Source organism: Alosa pseudoharengus, unplaced genomic scaffold (genome assembly GCF_046254945.1).
Source record: "Alosa pseudoharengus isolate Yale_2024_CS ecotype anadromous, Long Island Sound unplaced genomic scaffold, YU_APseudo_1.1 YU_APseudo_1.1_scf_7, whole genome shotgun sequence".
Taxonomy (NCBI): Eukaryota; Metazoa; Chordata; class Actinopteri; order Clupeiformes; family Clupeidae; genus Alosa; species Alosa pseudoharengus.
Window position 1 is genome coordinate 17,930,456 of NW_027468859.1, and position 20,000 is coordinate 17,950,455.

At 46.0% G+C, this 20,000-nt stretch overlaps 1 protein-coding gene across 1 annotated transcript in view; it reads left to right on the forward strand.

The window, feature by feature from the left end:
* Positions 1-20,000, forward strand: part of ift172 (intraflagellar transport 172) — a 55,664-nt gene that overhangs the window by 14,834 nt on the left and 20,830 nt on the right. The window contains exons 19-30 of the mRNA XM_076272121.1: positions 686-770; positions 1,882-1,974; positions 2,187-2,264; positions 3,267-3,515; positions 5,555-5,633; positions 6,855-6,975; positions 10,183-10,327; positions 11,675-11,764; positions 13,500-13,597; positions 15,261-15,396; positions 17,500-17,616; positions 19,591-19,733. Coding sequence (XP_076128236.1) covers positions 686-770; positions 1,882-1,974; positions 2,187-2,264; positions 3,267-3,515; positions 5,555-5,633; positions 6,855-6,975; positions 10,183-10,327; positions 11,675-11,764; positions 13,500-13,597; positions 15,261-15,396; positions 17,500-17,616; positions 19,591-19,733 — 1,434 coding nt within the window. The remainder of the gene's footprint in view (positions 1-685; positions 771-1,881; positions 1,975-2,186; positions 2,265-3,266; positions 3,516-5,554; positions 5,634-6,854; positions 6,976-10,182; positions 10,328-11,674; positions 11,765-13,499; positions 13,598-15,260; positions 15,397-17,499; positions 17,617-19,590; positions 19,734-20,000) is intronic.

Below are 20,000 nucleotides of genomic sequence, written 5' to 3' on the forward strand. Positions count from 1 at the left end.
TTTCTCACTCTTTCATCTATTCCTCATGACTCAGCCATTGTCATGGCAACCACATCCCATCTCACACCTCACACCCGCCCACCCCCACCCCTGTCCATCCCATCAAAGACCTTCTGTCTGACCTGCTTTGTCGTTTCATAGATGCAGGCCTCAAAAGGGGAGAAACTAAGAGAAAAAGAGACTTCCAGATTGGACTCAGTCTTGTCCTTATGCTTTCCCTTTTTTTTGTTTTTAATAATTGTTTTGCGTGAAGTTTGCTACAATTATGTAGTGGTTTATTCCCATGTAGTGTGTTTAGTTCATCAGGATTACCCACAGCCCTTCCAGATTAAAAAGAATCTTTCCTCTTTGTGAAGCAATTCCGCAGTGCTTCTCTGAACCTCATCTTCAAAGGGTTAGCACCCAGCTTCGTCTTGTTATTATCATTATCTGTTTTGTCCTTGACCCAAGGGCCAGTGAGTAGTTCAAAGCCCAAACACATAAAAACCTTCCCTTCTACTGTCATTGCAAAGAATTTCCGTTTCCCTCACGGATGCCAAGGTTGTACCCTCGAGCATGCCATTCCAAATTCACTGTGTGATTATTGCATTTTAAAACTACTTTGAGATGATGTCTTTCTTTAATATTTAACCATAATAGTGGTGAAAGTCTGTTGATTTCAGCTGTGGTTCTGCATTGGCTCTAGGTGCTTCGCTGCATTGGGTGATGTTTCCAAAGCACGCTTTCTCAACGAGACCAACAGGATTGCGGACCACGTGGCGAAGGAGTTTGTACGTACACATTTTAGTGTTGGGAGGATCTGTCATGATTGGAGCCAAGTTTGGCCTTGTTAGTTTATGAACTCAAAAAACAGGTTAAACCGCTAAAAGAGGTGTGCACCTATAGGGGCCATGAAAAGAAAAACAACACAAACAAGACACACACACACACACATACACACACACACACACACACACACTAAATATACAGATGTTCAGCTCTCTGTGCTTCCTGTTGGGGCGCTGTCTGCTGCGGATTTGAGCTCTTTTTGGGGCCAATTCCAAACCCCCTAGTCTTACCAGACGTGTGTGTGTGTTTGTGTTTGTTTGAGTGAATGTGTGTGTGTGTGTGTGTTTTATTTTGAAGCTGGCATGAGAATCTTCTCAATCTCTGGTCCTTCATGTCATGTGTTTGTGTGTGCGCACATATGAGCTTGTGTGTGTGTGTGTGTGTATTTGCTTCTGGCACCATTAGACTGCAGCTTGCACAGATGTCTGCTTCATCCTTCATGTCCCTCTTTCAAGTTCCCACACAAACACACACCCACACACACACACACACACACACAGAGAAAGAGGGAGAGAGAGAGAGACAGAGAGAGAATCAGTACATGGGTAGGAGCCAGAGCAGCACCTGTTAGCTGCTGTCTTAGCATAATCATAAGATGAGACACATTTTGTTCTCTTTTGCTGAACACTCTCACCCAGACTGACCCACAAGTCTGGTGGATAAACACCACAGGCAGGTTTCCAAACCTCCGTCAGCTGAAACATATTTCAGCTACGTCGAGACGGAAAGTAATCAAGAAGATTTTCATCTCATTTACAAAAATGGATGGATATAATAAATCTTATGTGGGGTCTCAAGTAAAAGACTTTTGGACCATAGTGATCGACTTTTATCTGTTATTTTTATGTTTCCTCATCTCATTTGTAAAGCAATTTGAATTACAAATGTTTTGCCTTGCCTTATACAGTCTTTGTCCAAGCAGGTGCCCTGGTGCGTTAGCATGCAATGCTAGCTCACAGCTAAGGGTTGTTAGCCATGCTGTGTGGTGTTGGTCATTTGTCCTCTTAGGCTGAGAGTGGTGTCTGACTCCCTGCTCTGGGCTTTTACCGGCAGGGTGGGGATGGCACGCAGCACTACCAGGTGAAGGCGCGTCTGGCCATGCTGGAGAAGAATTACAAGCTGGCAGAGATGTACTTCATGGAGCAGGTAAAAAAAAAAAAACGCAGATGCCCACCGGACCACCCCCGGTGCCAGCGCCGAAGATTGGCGCCGTCACAACTGAGCGAACACAAGTAGTTCACAGTGCCCTTACCCAGCTGTCTCTCCTTACCCTGCGTGTATATGTGTGTGTGCGTGTATGTATGTGTGCGTGTGTGTGTGTGTTTGCGGTGTCCCCCCACCCCCACCCCCATCTGCAGAACGCCATCGATGAGGTGATGGAAATGTACCAGGAGCTCCACATGTGGGACGACTGCATCGCCGTTGCCGAGGCCAAGGTGCCCGTGTTTGTGTGTCTGTATCTATGTGTGTATGTGTGTGTGTGTGTGTGTGTGTGTGTTTGCGGCTGCCGAGGCCAAGGTAACTCCATCGCTGAGAAACTCTTCAGTGACAGCTAAGGACAGGCAGAGCTGCAGGGGACCTCTCAGTCACTGACACTGAACACTGAACTGCACTGACCAGCTGCATGCACTGCCAGCTGAACAACGCTCACTTTGGCCCAGCAACAAAGCGCGAGACGCTTGCAGAGACACCGATGGCAGTGGTTCAGATGTTGGACACATGCAACCGTGCCCAGTTGGTGTTTCTGCAAATCTAGATTTGAATATGGGGGAAGCAAATGATTCGTTGATTAGTGGTTGGATCCAAAGCGAGAGAAAAATTGGGTGCCGAAAAAGTACCAAGTGTGTTTAAGAGTGCCGAGTGTTAGGACTTCAACATTCTCAGGCACTGTGGCGGAAACTCAGGCGTGGGCTGAGCAGTGTAAGATTTCAAAATAGATAGTTATATATGACGGTTTTGAGCCTTTCTGATAACTCCAGGCACAGAAGTTTGCCTGACTTTTAAAGGCCTGTGCTCCTAGGCGCCAACATGAGTGCTGTGCACTCCACTTTCAACATTCAGTTACATTAGACTCCATTGTTTTCAATACAGCCCCACACACCAGTGTCTGCCAACTCTGCCGCCGCCACCGCGTCCATTATTATTCAGTTTGAGAAAAAACTTTTTTTTGTTTATCGAATGCTTGTCAGTTAAAAATGTTGCCGCTTGTGCGCGGGCAGGTGACATAGAGTGTCCGCACACTCAAGCGTGGAGGCCTCAAACCCTGAAGAGTGCTTGTGGTTGACCTGTATGTGTGTCCAGCCCCATCTCTGGTTGGATGTGCACGCCTTTTGTGCTTTCCTAACCAACCAAACCAACCCAAACACAGGGCTGCATCAAACTGGTGTTGAAGTGTGTGTGTGTGTGTGTGTGTGTGTGTGTGTGTGTGTCTTTTGCAGGGCCACCCGGAGCTGGACAACCTGCGACGCAGCTACTACGCCTGGCTGATGGAGACCAATCAGAATGAGCGTGCCGGAGAGGTCAAGGAGAGCGAGGGCGACTACATGGGTGCCGTCAACCTCTACCTGAAGGCAGGGCTGCCCGCCAAGGCCGCCCGACTGGCCATGAGTCGCGACGAGCTTGCGGCCAACGTCGACGTCATCAACCGCATCGCCTCCGCCCTCATCAAGGGCGAGTTCTACGAGAGGGTGGGTTCCAAAAAACGATCAGGTACCTTGTCGGGCCTGTCAGTCCGAGCCGTGTCACTCAGATGTTCTCACGCAGGTCCGGTGAGTGGGTCGGACCGTTGCAGAGACGATGAGTGGCCAGGACCTCATGTACAAAAAAACTAAAACTTTGCGTACGCCATCTTTCACACTCACGGTCGGACGTATCAAGAGTAAATTAACAAGAGAATGTGCGTTCCTCCCGGGTTTCTCCACACCACTATATGTGTGGCGTACGCACATTTTTAATGTGTATCGTCAGTTGGCGACACTTAGAGGCAATGCAGCGCAGCAAATTTCAGTCAGCCCATTTTCATTTGAATATTCTCACACAGATCATTCTCATTACTGGGAGAGTGTGTTTTAAATGATGCTTAAAGAAACTGTTATATATAAAGGAACACGCCAACTTTTTTGGGAAATTATCTTATTTACCGTCTAAGAGCACTCATTAGAGCACTCATACCCTTCTCTTCTCTATGTGTGCAATAACCCAGTCTGACACCCTGACTGTTAGCCTAGCTTAGCATAATTCACTTAGAAGATAGGGTAACTGGTCTAACCCACTTCCAGTGAATTATACTAAGCTAGGCTAACGGTGTCAGAGAAAAGAAGGGTATGTTATTTTTATTGTTTTGGTTAGTGTGTTAAATTGACAGTAAACAAGCAAATATGCCAGATTTTATTGTGCATTACACTATACTTTAAGACCCTAGAAATATTATGGGGGGCAGGTCTGCATTTTACCTCCAAGTGTGCCTTCTCAAGTAATGTGCAGTCCTTTGCCTTCATCTTGGGGTGTGTGTGTGTGGGGTAGGGTGGGGCTGCAGGTGACATTGGGGCCCCTTGATAAGCCAGTGACCAACTGCGTGTCCTTTTGGCTGAGTGGGACGGTGCCCAGGGTCATGCTGTGTCCTCTGCATTCATCCGTTTGTAGCACTCAGCCTCCCAGCGGTCAGCAAGAGCCACCAGGCCTGCCAATTGTGTTTGTGTAATAGCCCGGCCAAGCTGGAGGCACCGCAGTCGTGACTGCAACCCTTGGGCTCCCTGAGATGAAAGGGGGGCCAGCTTTTCAATGCGTCATCCATCCAAGCGCAAAAAACATGAATGTATTCTACAGATCGATAGGATTGTATTTTTGGTATCGATCGCGGCACAGTAATCCGTTCCGAGCAGTCACGTCAGCGCGCTGTTGTTGTCACGACGGTGGGCTATGGTCAACCTCCTGTGTACTGCAAACAACAGATAATTATGTTCGCCAAGGAACTTATGTTTTCATTACCGTTTATTTGTTTGTCTGTTTGTCTGTTTGTCTGTTTGAAGGATTAGGCCAAAACCTCCTGGCCCATTTTCATGAAGCTTGATGGGGGGGGATTTTTGAAGTGGATTTTTTCCCACTTTCTTTAACTTTGCAAGATGGGACATGTTGGTCTTGGTGGAGGTTTGCACTCTCGTTTTAGGGTCGTTCTAGTTAAGCATTTTGATGTGGAAATTGATATTAGATTCAGAGTGAACGTGTCGTTGATCTAGTCATTATAGTCTGCTCTTAGTGAGTTCTCTAAACCCCGACCATACAGGGAGAGGAGGCGGGCTTGTTATTGGTTTGGCAAGGAAATGTGGCAGATGTTATTGTTATTATTAAGACAGCCCAAGGTAAAGACAGGCAGAAGCCGGAGTCTTGAGTACATTATGCGTTTGTTTGTTTGTGTGTGTGTGTGTGTGTGTGTCTGTGTGTGTGTGTGTGTGGGTTTGCTTATAAGGGGCCTCTGTTGTCTGAGCTGCCTATTTAATTAAGACCTTACCCAAGGCCTTGGGAGTGTGGGACCTCCGCCGCAGATGTCGGGAAAGGTGTCTTCTTTTTTTAATCGAGGAGGGGTCTGAGGGGAGTGACAATCTCCCTCTGTCTTCTTTTCTCTTTCACTCTCTCTCTCTCTCTCTCTCTTTCGTGCTTTGTGTCTATTCTTTCTCTCTCCATCTCTCTGTCTCAGTATGAACACTGATAAGTTTCTCCAACTTTGCAGGCAGGTGACCTCTTTGCAAGGATCCGGAACAACCAGAGGGCCTTGGAGTGCTACCGCAAAGGCAGCGCCTTCAGAAAGGGTGGGTGGACAGGACAGGACAGGACAGGTCTGCTGACCGATGCTACCTGTCACAGACTGCACTGCAGACACTTTAAATGTATTCATGGCCAACTCATTGAGTGCCAAAAACGTAATATTACTTTTTTCCTTCCCATGCGTTGAGTGCCAACATACATTTTTAAAAATTATGAAACTATACACTCTAACACACCTTATATGTGATTTTGGGAACTCTGTGATGAATGGAAATGAAATATATGACGATCGAAAACTCATGAAAACGCAAGATCTGGACATTTTATCTGGACGTTTGATCTTAACTCGGCTTTTGATGGTTGCCGCTTTGTTTCGAATCAGTCACTGATTAGCCTATCAGTGACATGCACGCCAGGTCAAAATCAGGTCATTTATTTTCGTGGGTTTATCACTAGGTGGCAGGTCTCGTTAGATGTCTTCCCAGAAACTTTGCAGGCAACACTTCTCAGGTGCTGAAGGGAGGAATGAAAAAGTCGAAGAAAAAGATATTGCAGCAGGTGCGTTTTCGCCAGACAACGCTGAATAAGTCCACCTTTCTACTAAGATAAGATGACACTGACCACGACAGGTCAAAAACATTACAAGGAGTGACTGAACACCGTGCTGAGGAGGGAGTTCCATCTCCACCACGAGCCGGGCCTGGCGGAGTGGGTGGTAGGCCGAGTCGCGCTTGCAAGAGGGCACGCCCTTGCCAGAGTGCCGAATATGTCGGTGATAGTGACTCAAAAAAAAGCAATATCTCCATTTCTAGAAAAAAAACAGGGATTTTGATGAAAACCAGCCACTGTTTAGCTTGCGATTTCTGTAGAAATAGACGGTTTGCACCCACTGAGAGCTTTCAAACGAGCCATTGTATGTGTTCATAGCTACAGTATAACACAGAATATGCTGTGGCTGTACAAAAATCATCAACAATGGTCTAGATTGCTGGCACTCTAGGACAAAGCTTCAAAAAACAGCTTGGCATTCAATGAGTTAACCTCCACCATTATTTTTGGAATGTGATTGGTGCAGGGTTTGACAAGATGTTGTGAGGATGTGAAATAGATTAAAACCACCGGTCCTTCCTCATCTAATAGGACATGCCTTAACCTTAGTACACTTTGGGCTCTCCACTGATGGTGTGTGTGTGTGTGTGTGTCTCCGTGTCCGTGTGTGTGTGTGTGTGTGTGTGTGTGTGTGTCCGTGTGTGTCCGTGCTGCAGCGGTGGAGCTGGCCCGCGTGGCCTTCCCGGCGGACGTGGTGAAGCTGGAGGAGTCCTGGGGCGACTACCTGGTCCAGCAGAAGCAGATGGATGCCGCCATCAACCACTACATCGAGTCCGGGTGAGTGACCACAGCTTCTGAAACAAAAGATAGAGTGCTAGAGCGAGAGAGAGAAAGAGGGAGATGGAGAGGAGAGATAGGGAAAGCAGTTGATGGAAAGAGAAGGTTAGTGACCAAGCCGAACAGACCCAGAAAGAATGGAAGTTTAAAATCAAAGCCCAAAGCAGATAAAGCTGATGGAGAGAGAGAGAAAGAGAGAGAGAGAGAGAGGAGAGAAATGAAGCCAAGTGAGACAGATACAGAGGGACACAGAGACAATAGAGAGAGAGATAGGAAGAGATAGAAGTCAGAAGGAAATGAAAAGACGTTTGAGGAACTAATAGTGAAACCATGCACAGGCCACATAGAGAGAGAGAGAGAGAGACAGAGAGAGAGAGGCTTATTAGAGAGAAAGTGCATGGTCGATGGAAAGGTGTGGAGCAGGGTGATGACTCCTGTAGAGGGCAGTGGAGGAGGCCAATGGACAGTGCAGCCCTGGACATCTGCTCCACACTGAATCAGTGTTGGGTGCACAAGGTGACTTGCAATGACGAGAGGGCTTTTACAGCTGATGGAGGGAGGCAGAGGTGACGAGTGAGTCTGACCAGAGAATGGAAGAGGTGTGTGTGTGTGTGTGTGTGTGTGTGTGTGTGTGTGTGTGTGTGTGTGTGTGTGTGTGTGTGTGTGTGTGTGTGTGTGTGTGTGTGTGTGTGTGTGTGTGTGTGTGTGTTTGTGTGTGCGTGCGTGCTCTGCAAACGCTAACACTAGCGGTGGAATGGAGGAATGAATAGGGGGAGTGGAACTCACACAAAGGAGCAGGGAGGAGGAAGAAGAACTGGGCACGGAGACCGCAGGGAGTCCAGAGGACGGGTCTAAAAAAAAACCCACATACACACAAGCGACAACAAAACAAAGAGAGGGTGGATATAAAAGGCCACACAGCACAGAAGATGGAGGGTGTGTGTGTGTGCGACCGTGAGAAAAAAACGAGGGATAGCTGAAACACTGTGAGGGACGATGGGGAGCGCCAGGATAGAGAGAATGGGAGCGATAGAGGAAAGAAAGAGGAGAGGAAGAGAACAGCGGCTCTGGGTCGGAGTGAGTGAGTGAGTGAGTGATCAGACGGAGGTGGTGAGAGTTCATTAGGAGCGATGGACGCCTGGGCTTCCTCTGGGCACTCGGCTTTAGATAACGGACGGCCCGCTCTCTCACGCTGATAATGAAGCCCTTATCAGCACTTTCCCTCTCTCGTCTTCCACTCTCTCTCTCTCTCTCTCTCGGGCGTTCTTTTTCTCGCTCTCTCGCTCTCTCTCACTGACTGTGTTTACATGCACACCATATTCCTATTTTAAACGGAATAATGACAATTTTCCGATTGTGAATTGAGCCATGCAAACCCCTTAACCCAATTGCCGTAGCCTGATTAAGATCCTTTTTCGATCACTAAAAACCTGAATAAGGCCTCTGGCATATGCCTGTATTAAACGACTATTGGGGCATGTAAACACATTCGTCGGAAAATGTCCCTTTCGAATATTGATTTATGTCAGTGATGTTCATGCAAGGAAATTTGTTAGCTTGGTTCGTTGTTCTGACAACTTGACAACATGGTGAAATGCACGGTTAAAAGTTTGCACTTCTGGAGTGAGGATGAGGCCATTTGTGTGTTCAAATCATGAAAGGAATTCAGTGTTGGACGAAAGCATCGCAATAGTGACATCTTTCAAAGGGAGTGTGACAAAAAGAAGCATACACTGCTAAGTCTGACAGATGAAGAATCGATGGAAAACCCCCAAAGTGGCCTATTATAAAAAGCAAAAAAGCAAAACAATAATGGCTCGAATCCAGCCAATTTCACCTGTTTCACTGCCATGGATGAAATTCAGGGACAAAGACTGCTGAAACGTCATGATGCTGCTACTACCAATATGTTGCTAATTTGTTGCACGTAGGCATACACACGCACACTAAACAGTCTCTGTTTTCGTAATGACTTTTCTGTCCACTCACTCTTTGTTCTCACATCTCTCTCTCTCTCTCTTTCTTTCATTCTTTCTTTCTCTCTCTCTCACACACACTTGCTCTATCTTTTCTCTCTTTCTTTCCCAGATTGTTTGCATTTGGTGGTTTTGGGAAAAAATGGGTGATTGAAGCAACAGTGCTTGAAGAGAAAGTGAGAGAGTGGCTGAGATTGTGAGAAAGTGATGGCCAGTCAAGGCACTATAAGGGATTGGTGCTAGAATAAAGAGGATAAGAAAGATGGAGGGATGGGAGAGAGGGGGTGAGGGAAGAGAAGAGAAGAGGGGCAGGCAGAAGAGCCTGGGGAGTGAGTAATCAAACAGAGGCGTTGAAGGCAATGAAGACTTTTCTCTCTCTTTTTCTCTCTGTCTCTCTTTTTTCTTTCTTTCTTTCTTTCTTTCTTTCTTGTTCTCTTTCTCTCCTTCAGTGAAGGATTAAACCACTCTGAGAAATACTAAAATATTCTTTAACATTATATCGTAACTCCCCCTATTTCCACCGGTCCCGTATTTCCACCGTCTTGCGTGTATGTGTCACTTAATATCCATTTCTATACAAACCAAGACAGCGGACACCTATAGAAACGCAACTACCCACACCATAGGTGTATCTAAATTAGCTATGTACCAAAAATGACATTTTACCGTGACTCGAAGAGCTGTAAACAGTGTTTAAAGGCTGTGTGTACACAACCGCTTGGAGCTCCAGTGGAATTTTAATTTCACGACGAGAATTCTCGGTCTAACCGTCCATGTGCCATTGAAACGGTGTAAATAGGCGACCCATCAGGCCAGCACTATAACTCCGAGCGTGGTAAACAAAATCGGATATTTCAGGCAGAAAATGCTCCCGTTAAGAACCAAACCAGATTTTGTTCAAATATACACACCTATGGCTACTGAAAAATGTAAGGTTCATTTAGTAAATGTTATTTTGAAGTGTTAAAAAACATCGTTGTTTTAGAATTTCTGAACAAAAGTGGCGATAATTGGGGGTGTTACGATAGTAATTTGTTGTTTCACCTGAATGGAATGTCATAACATACAGCCTGCCAACTCAAAGTTGTAGAGTCAACTCAAAGTTGCTTTGTACTTGTACTGTACTCTTGATACACATCTGTGTGTGTGTGTGTGGTGTGTGTGTGTGTGTGTGTGCGTGCGTGCGTGCGTGCGTGCGTGCGTGCGTGCGTGCGTGCCTGCGCGTGTGTAGCTGCTCGGAGAAGGCCATCGAGGCGGCCATAGGTGCGCGGCAGTGGAAGAAGGCCGTGCACATCCTGGAGCTGCAGGAACAGCACGGAGCAGGCACATACTACCAGCGCATCGCCCAGCACTATGCCTCCATACAGGAGTACGAGGTCTGTACACACACACGCACACACACACACACACACACACACACACACACACACACACATACACATACACATACGATAAACACACAGACACCTGTCGTGTACATATACAGAAGTAGGGATGATTTAGATACGCTCCCACACACACACACTCACTCTCTCTCACACACACAGCTGTAAGTTCACACAAGCGCAGAGGTCAAGGATATTGAATGTATTGTACAGCACATATTCAAGCAATAATGTAATGTTAGCCTGTGGGCACATTTGCATCTTACATACACACACACTACCTCTCACGCAGAACGTAGGATGAAGTCTCTTACATCCACAGCCCAACAAGCAGGTCAGCACACGCCCACACACACACATTTACTCTTGTAAACTGAGGAAAAGCATTATTAGCAAGTAGTCCAGTATGATGCTCCCTGTACAAGAGTACAGTGTCAGCTTATGCACTGTCCCCTGTAATAATCAAGATGAGTTCAAACACAAACGCACAGTTGGCTGGATCCGGACTGACCGCCGGAACAGGGCCAGATCGGAGCCAGATCGGGGCCAGAACCTCTGGGCAGAGCGGCACAGCAGCAGTATCGGCCCCTGTGGCAGCCCGGCAGCCCTGGGGGTTTTAATCGGTCTCGTTTGTTAAGCCGTGCTGGATGAGGGTGTCTGCGGAGTAAATCAATGTAAATACATGTGGTTGCCAAGGAAGTGTTAAGGAAGAGCTTTGTTCTTCGTGGGACAACTTTTCGCCCAATGTTTTTATGCAACACTGAGGACAGGAGCCAACAGAGTGAAGCACAGAACTGCTTAAATCTAGGATTTTATTCTGACACAGAAGGATGCATCTTGGCAATAAATCTGGGTAATGTTGCCACAAGAAGTGGCCTAATTTCTCATAGTGGAGCAGAGTTGCAGTTTGATCAGGTTTTCTTTTACTGTTAGACTGGTATTGATTAGACTTAAACGGGTGAAAAACTGATCCGGGAGCAGTGTGTCTGCTTCGGATGATGTATGAGCCCCAGCTTTTGCCCAATCTGGCGACTCAGCAGGGACGCAACTCACCAGCTGGCACATGACTGCAGATACAAAACGAAAAGAACCGGCACACTCTCTGTCTCCGTCTCAGACACACACACACACACACACACACGCATACACACACATGCACGCATGCACACATACACACACACTCACACAGACACAAACACAGACACACACACACCTGTATTTTTTTTTACATACTAAAGTGTTGTCCTTCACCTTTGGCCAAAGCTGTCATCGTCTGTGTATATTCATCCAAAAAACCTGATGTCTTAACGGATGTCCTGGTGTTTCCTTGCTCTCCAGGTTGCCGAGCGTCTGTTTGTCAAAGGGGATCAGATCAAGGCGGCCATCGACATGTACACTCAGGCAGGGCGCTGGGAGGAGGCTCACAAGGTGAGAGGAGCCGTCTCCGCTGTGAAGACGGGCTCTGGTCATCACGGGTCAGAAGAACGCCTGCAAACACAAACCATCACAACTCATCACATACTACTTCATACTACTTCATTAGCATGTATGGACGCAACGTGGTGTTGTAGCAAATTTACCCTGCAGATAAGGAAAGTTTACTGAGTTACAGTTGTCAATTTCGGCAAACTATGGAAGCCGCATGACTTGTCTACAGATATTAATTTATGCAGAAAATTTGAGTTGAGCACATAGATGGATTACATTTTCATTAATTGCCGTTCTTAAAATATGGCAAGGAGTCTTAACATGTTTTCCTTGTATTTTGTGTTTTCAGTGTAGATCTATAGAAATTGAAACTTAATGACATCACAGTAATTGTGGTAGACTGTACCTAGACCAGGGGTGGGCAAACTTTTTGGCTCAAGGGCCACATTGCGTTTTGAAAATTGGCCGGCGGGCCGCACAACAGCCACCCCCCCCCCCCCCGCCCCAACTACACACACATAAAAAAAAAAAAAATTATAGCCTATAATTTAGTATGAAAAGTATTTCTTTTAAAACATGAATTGCTTAAAAATACTGCTAATTTTATGCTGTTTAACAAATGTATAAATTGTGCACTGTCGCTTTAAGACAGTCGCTATAATTCACGTCTATTTCTCAATGATCTTCTGCCTGCTCCGCTATGGCTAGTTCTGTACCTACGGCTGGGCCCTCTCACAGTTTTTAAATGGTCAGTAGTGGGAACTACTGTTGCCCTTATGATTTCCTTTTAAAAGTTTCTTATAAAAAGGAGATATCAATTATCAACAATGACAAGCCAGCTGGAACCTGTGGCTCTCTCTCCCTCTCGTGAGTGCAGACGCGTTCCCAATTAAATGGATCGCATAATGTTCACGTTAGATCTGCTGCAAAGGAGATAACTAAGAGTTAACTTCGTTTAACATGATGTTATCTCTATTCAACATGATGTTTTGACATTGACATTGTAAACGTTCTCTAAGGGGGGTGAAAAGCAGTTTGCAGTAAAGCTAACCAACGTCGTCTCTATCGCAGGAAAAAAATAGCGAGCAGCCTGATAACCAAATGAAATGCTCGGCGGGCCGGATGAAAGTGCTTGGCGGGCCGGATGCGGCCCGCGGGCCGTAGTTTGCCCACTCCTGACCTAGACTGTATCTAGTTCTAGGCAAGGAGAAACACACGCCACTATGGGCAAAAAACCCAAAGACAAATAAAAACACTTTCAGATGTCCTGGATGTCCTTGATTTTAAACTTAGTCCAGAGAGAGTAGCGGAGTGTGATCCCTGTTCCAGTAGAAGAGAGCGCTGGTTAAGAAGGGGTCAAACCCAGGGCATGGCTTTACATGCGGGGCACACAGGGCTTTGGCTCTGGGCCTAATGGAGCGCTGGACAGACAGCGCCCCCGGCCTCTCAGTGGGCTTCCTCAGCGGAGGTGGAGAGGGTTCCCAAAAAACGACGGTTCCCAAAACAAGTCGTAAGCCCTATCCGTCCACGTACGCCCACGCTCTCTACATGTCTCCAAATCGGTCACTCTCTCTCCTCATCTTTCTGCTATCTTCACTTTTCCTTTCCTTTTTTTTCTCTTCCCCACTTGCCCTCTATTTTCTCTTCCCCCTGTTTCTCTCTCTCTCTCTCTCTCTCTCTCTCTCTCTCTCTCTCTTCCTCTCTCTGTCTTTCTCTCTCTCTGTTCCTCCTCTAGCTGGCGGTGAAGTGTATGACCCCACAGGAGGTGTCGGATCTGTATGTGAGCAGGGCAAAGGAGCTGGAGACGGAGGGCAAGTACAAGGAAGCAGAGAGGTAAAGTTCCTGTCTCACACACACTGACACACACATGCACGCACGCACGCCCAACTTTGTCTTTTTTACCTTATATTTTTTCTTACTTTTTTCCATCCAGCCATGTTTTATTTCCTTCCCTCGCTGTCTGTCTGTCCACCTTTCTCCTTCCTTTGCAAGATGATACAGTCTCACTTCTTACATCACTTCAAAACTCTCCTAACTCTTCAAAACACTCCGCCCACTTTTTTTCTCTCTCTTCTCACCCCCCCTCCCTCTCTCTCGCTCTCACCCTCTCTCTTTCTCTCTCTCTCTCCCTACGTCTTCCTGTTTTCAGTGGTATTGATCAGCACTCAGGCTGGGTGAAATTAATAATGGATTTTTTATCGCTGTTGAAGGCAGAAGTGTTGCGACACAAGACTGGCGGGTCGCTTAGGGATGTGATTTATAGTTTAGTCACAACACTCACACACACCGACCATGTCACCACGCCGCACCGTGCGCCACGATCAAGGGCTCCTGCTGCAACTAATCGCCAAACAAATGTCATGCCGCCATTGTGAGTTGCTAGCAAATTGGACTTTGATCGGGCAGCTGGTGCTTATATTGCGAATAAATCTAACCCAAGAATCCAATCATTACCATGGTTCACAGCTTGAGGGCCAAGCCTCTTATTTATATATAGAGCTACTTTTTTTTAAGAATGGGAATGATTTTCTATGTTAGATACTACAGCAAGATGTCTGGGGTGTAGGGTGTGCCTTTTTGGAGCTTATATATCTGAGCCATGGTGGCTAATAATATTTCACTCAGTAACTGTTTTTCTGGGGACTTGTTTCATGTTGATTTCTGTATACTTTATTTTTGCTTATCTTTCTCAAAACCAGTTTAGGCTTGTTTTGAATTCACGGTGGCAGCAGCAGCAAATAGAATGCCAGTGATTTTCAGTATCAGTGCATTATCTGGGCTCCTTAGAAAGGCTGCTTACATTTAACGCTTGAAGCAAACCTTTTTGAAGTCTATGCAATGTGTTTTTTTGAAGAAAGTCAACACCTTAGTGAAAATAAAATAAAAAAATGGTCTGTATCATTTGATAGCAGGGTTTAATACCTCCAATTTTTGACAGGCTTATACTTAATGAAGGCAATCAAAAATATGCCTTTTACGCTGTGAGAGTTTCAGTCAGTCAGTGACTCAATCTCAGTCCAAGTTCTTTTTTAAACTTCTTGAGGACTTTACTTTTTAAGGACTTTTTTTTCGCCTTAAGAGTATACTCTTGTGCAGACTGGTGTTTAGTGATTTCGCCTCTATATCTGACATTCAGTTAATAGCATTGCATTCTTTGATTAGCCTGGAAAATCCAGACCCTGGTAATCTAGAAAGATTAAGGGTCTGGCCACGAATAATGAAAAACACTACGACCAATGTTTACTGACTGATTCCGGACTTCGACGCAATTGGATAACACTACGACCAATGTTTATTGACTGATTCGTTGCAGATTGTGATTGGTGATTGGTTCCTTGCGATGCAAGGGGTAAAAGTAACATGCATCATTATTCATTGCCAGAGTGTCTGGCAGAGACAATTCAAATTGTGGTTTCGCGAGAACTCTGGATGGTAAATCGATGTAGCAAAGATCATTCAGTGAAGGCTTCACCTCCACTCTTGTACCCTTCTGCAGGCTCTTCTCCACCGTGGATCAGCCTGACTTGGCCATCACCATGTACAAGAAGAACAAGATGTACGACGATATGATCCGCCTGGTGGCCCGCCACCACTCGGACTTGCTGCAGGAGACCCATGTCCACCTGGCCAAGGTGACCTGTCCATCTGTCCACCCATGCCCTGCCCACCTAGCCAACGTTGCCTCTAAATCACTGCGGCACAAGACCCTGCTTAAGAGTGGCTTAAGAAAGCGTCTTATGTTATCCTTAAAGCTGCAGTTGGCAAGTCTGATAGATTGAGGGGATTTAGCCAAAATGTTGAATGTTTACAACTCTCACTCGTCTCCCACTCCCCAACTACCACCGAGCACCCTCTTATCGAGTTTGTGCTCGTCAGTGCACACCAGACTGCACCAGACAGTGATTGACAGTCAGATCTCACACAGCCCTGCTCTGATTGAACCGGGAGTTGTGGATTTTTGCAAAACAAGTAATAGGTTCTAGGTGGAGGTAGAAGTGCGGGTTTTTTTCTAAAACCGGCTGATTTATGTTGTTCTGTCGGAGCATAGTGTCGGTTTCAGTGAATATGATCAAAAAAATCTTCCCAACTGCAGCTTTAAATTAACATACAGTAGCCTGGGTGCCATTCCGAACTTAGTCCCGCCCACAACTGAGGTCGGGAAGTTCGGTCTGGCATTGCTTCATTGTGGTGGAAGTATGCTCGCCCTATATCAGGCGGACCAATCAAATCAGGCTTTACGATGATGGACAGGTGAGCAACAGCGCCTGGTCTATCACGTCATCTGAGCACGCTTAGATTAGGCTTATGTTTGAAACAAAAACGCTGTGGCTAGAAGGATACATGGCTTTTAAGACCCCATATTGAAAATTCATGTTATTTAATGAGGTTGTATCACTGAAAACGATTATTTCTGAAAACTTTGGCCAAAGTTGAGATGTGGGAAAACTCGTGGTTTCACTTTCATCAAGGGAAAACAGCGCTGTTGCATTGCGACATGTTCCCTCGTTCGTTTGAAATCTCTGATTGACCACCTGTTCGAGGGATTTGCGACAGCCTTTCCCAGCTTAACATGTTTGTAGCATATCACTGTTCAACAGAATTATTTTTAAAAACGGAGGGGATATAGGAGAAGAAGGATGGTTCGTGTGTTTTCTTCCTACACCTCACGGTAAGCTATTTCGTTGCTCTGATTGGTTAGGTCTATCCAATTGAGTGCAGAGGCATTCCCCCCCTGTATCGGTTGAAACACGCCCCATAATTACGTCCCAATGGAGCAGTATCAGACTCATATTCTGACTAGAATTGAGTATGACTACGTCAGGCTACATATACAGTATATTTTGGTTGAAATTCAGTGCATTTGCATTGCATTTGCATGATAGTTGTGCACAGGATTAGAATTTATCCCCTTGAGCCCTCTCAATAACGGATATCAAGTAGAGAGCTGTCTAGTCAGTGTTAAAACAGCACCCTAGTGTTAGCATGTCCTAAGTCCAAATGCACTTAAAGTGCAGTGAAAGCACAGTGAGGGCTGAACTCCATATTGGGTCTTATTCGATTACCCCTGGCAAGACAAGAAATAGCTGTCCTTCAGAGTGTAAACGAAATATTACAAAACTGAAGGTGATATAGATTCAGAGAGCGCAGACCTCTCCACCAAGGTCAGATGCTTTATGCCATTTCGGACAACTTTAGGAGAAGTGAAACAAAATTTGTGGATTTTTTGGTGAATCCCTCTTCTCCGAAAAAAGGTTGGTCTTGACCTATGTGACACCTTTCCCTCTCCGTTCTTAACGTTTGGTAAAAAAATCGGTACAGTAGTTTTTGTGTCATCCTGCACACAGCCAGACAAACAAAACAAGGTTGTACTGAAAGCGTAACCTCAGTGTCAACATCTTCTAAAGCCCTTCACATATGACCGTGGAAAACTAATTAAATGGGCTTGTGTGTGTGATTTGTATTTAAGAGGCTTTGTGTGTGTTTTTATCTACTAATATGTAATTATGTGTGTGTGCGTGTGCGCGTGCGTGTGCGTGTGTGTGTGCGTGTGCCTGTGTGTGTGCGTGTGCCTGTGTGTGTGCGTGTGCCTGTGTGTGTGCATGTGCCTGTGTGTGTGCGTGTGCCTGTGTGTGTGCGTGTGCCTGTGTGTGTGCATGTGCCTGTGTGTGTGCGTGTGCCTGTGTGTGTGTGTGTGCCTGTGTGTGTGCGTGTGCGTGTGCGTGTGTGTTCTTTAGGAGCTGGAGGCAGAGAATCGGCTACAGGAGGCTGAGTACCACTACTTAGAGGGTCAGGAGTGGAAGGGAGCGGTCCACATGTATAGAGGTCACGACATGTGGGAGGAAGCCTACAGGGTAAGTGTGTGTGTATCTATGAGCGAGTGTGTGTGTGTGTGTACCTGTGTGCTTGAGAAACGCTGGTGATACTTCGAGCAAAGTTTCATGTTGTGTCAAGCCTTCTTAGTGTTTTAAAAATAGTGATTTTGATGCGATCATAGTTTGATTGCAACAAAATAGTAGTGCTCCTAGCACTCCCATTCAAAAGGCCATTTGACCCAAAAACGATAATACAGTCAATCTTAAAAGTGGCACTTCCGTCCTAATTATGCTTTTAAAGGTAAACTATGCAGTATTCAGCAATTTCCTTACTGTTTTCTCGGTTTTTGCTTCTTTTTCGCTGGCTCTGTCATGACTCTCCATAGCTACCTTTTTCTAGCCGGTGCCTGCAAAAAAAAAGCAATTTGTTACACTCGTTATACTTCCTGACACTGAGGCCGTCAGCCCGCCGGCCCACAGTTGCAAGGGTGGTTTTTCCGCTCACAGGCGCTAGGGGGAAGCGAGACGGCCACCATTCAACCCGAAAAAAGTCATATAACCATCCCAATGACTCTGAAGCTGTTTAGTGAAGGTAAATTAAGCTAAAAAACTTGCATATTAAGCTAAAAAACCTGCATAGTGTGCCTTTAAACGAAAGTTTGACTCGGGTACATTCACAAAAAGACCCTAGGTTGCATTTTTGGCGAGAGTTACGCTTTAACCTAACTCATAGACTCATAAGGTGGATATGTCTTGGCTTAATCTGAGTGTCAGGTCATGCAAAATTCTGGAAATTCATTTTAGATTTTTACAAATTGTCTGATGTGCCTTTGGCAGTAGTTTAAAATGCTCCCCCATTTTAAAGCATAATAACCAGGCTCCCATGATATCGTCGTCTCATGATGTGAAATCGTTATGGGGAAATCGGAGTGAAAGTCGTTAGCGTAGTTGGATGTGTTTGCATAAATGCCTCACTTCAAACGCAGTGCTACTTGATAAACAAGTGGGCATGTGATGGCAGTTAATATCTATAATGCATGTGTCTGCTTCTCTGTGGTTGTTCCCATACTTTCCCTCCAGTCTGTCAGACACCACCTGCTGAATGCACACACACACACACACACACACACACACACACACCACACACACATACAGATACAGACACACATACACACACACATACACATACACATACACATACACATACACATACAGATACAGACACACATACACACACACATACACATACACATACACATACACATACACATACACATACACATACACATACACATACACATACACATACACATACACATACACAGTCACACGCACAATGTTTTTATGTTTTTATAATCAAAAGAGAAATGTGACCTGCTGCTTTTATGCGCTTCTCTCTCTCTCTCTCTCTCTCTCTCTCTCTCTCTCTCTCTCTCTCTCTCTCTCTCTCTCTCTCTCTCTCTCTCTCTCTCTCTCTCTCTTCCATCTTCATTGGCACAACGCTCACGCACAAACACACACAACCCGCCCCCGCTCCCCAGCTCCACGCAGCTTTTGTGGGCTTTCTGCTCCGCATGAGGCAGGAGTGGCGCATCCTCACTCTTCTGTGTGTGTGTGTGTGTGTGTGTGTGTGTGTGTGTGTGTGTCTATACAGTATGTGTCTCTGTGTGTGTCTGTATGTGTGTGTGTGTGTGTGTGTGTGTGTGTGTGTGTTTGTCTATGGGTGTCAATATGTGTCTCTGTGTGTGTCTGTATGTGTGTGTGTGTGTGTGTGTGTGTGTGTGTGTGAGAGAGAGAGAGCATGTTTATATTCACATTTGTGTGCATATGTGGTTGTTGTTGGTGTTTGTGAAGGTTCATGCACACTCCACATTCGTGTCTGTTTGATTGCAAGCTGTTGGACGTGTTTGTGTGTCACCTTGTGAGAGTATTGATGCATATTTTACGTGTGTATTTGTGTGTGTGCGTGTGTGTATGTATATGTGTGTGCGTGTGTGTGTTTTCGGGGGACAGGTGGCGAAGAACCAGGGGGGTGCGGCAGCCCAAAAGCAGTTGGCTTACCTGTGGGCCAAGAGTCTCGGGGGCGAGGCGGCCGTCAAACTGCTTAACAAGTTCGGCATGCTGGAGACTGCCGTGGAGTTCGCCACAGACAACTGGTGAGTCCTCCTGGGGGGTGATGAGTCCTCCTGGGGGGTGATGAGTCCTCCTGGGGGGGAGCTCTGACCCACCGAGCCACACCTCCACTCCCCGGTCCCTCCTTAGGCATGTGGGCTACTGTGTGGGAACAGCACATCGGATGCAGGCAGCACCCTTACATGAGTCACACTGTAACAGACACAGCCTAGTGCTAGCACACACATACTCATTCAGCACACGCATACAGACACAGTATAAACAACACATGTACTGAGACACAGGTTTGA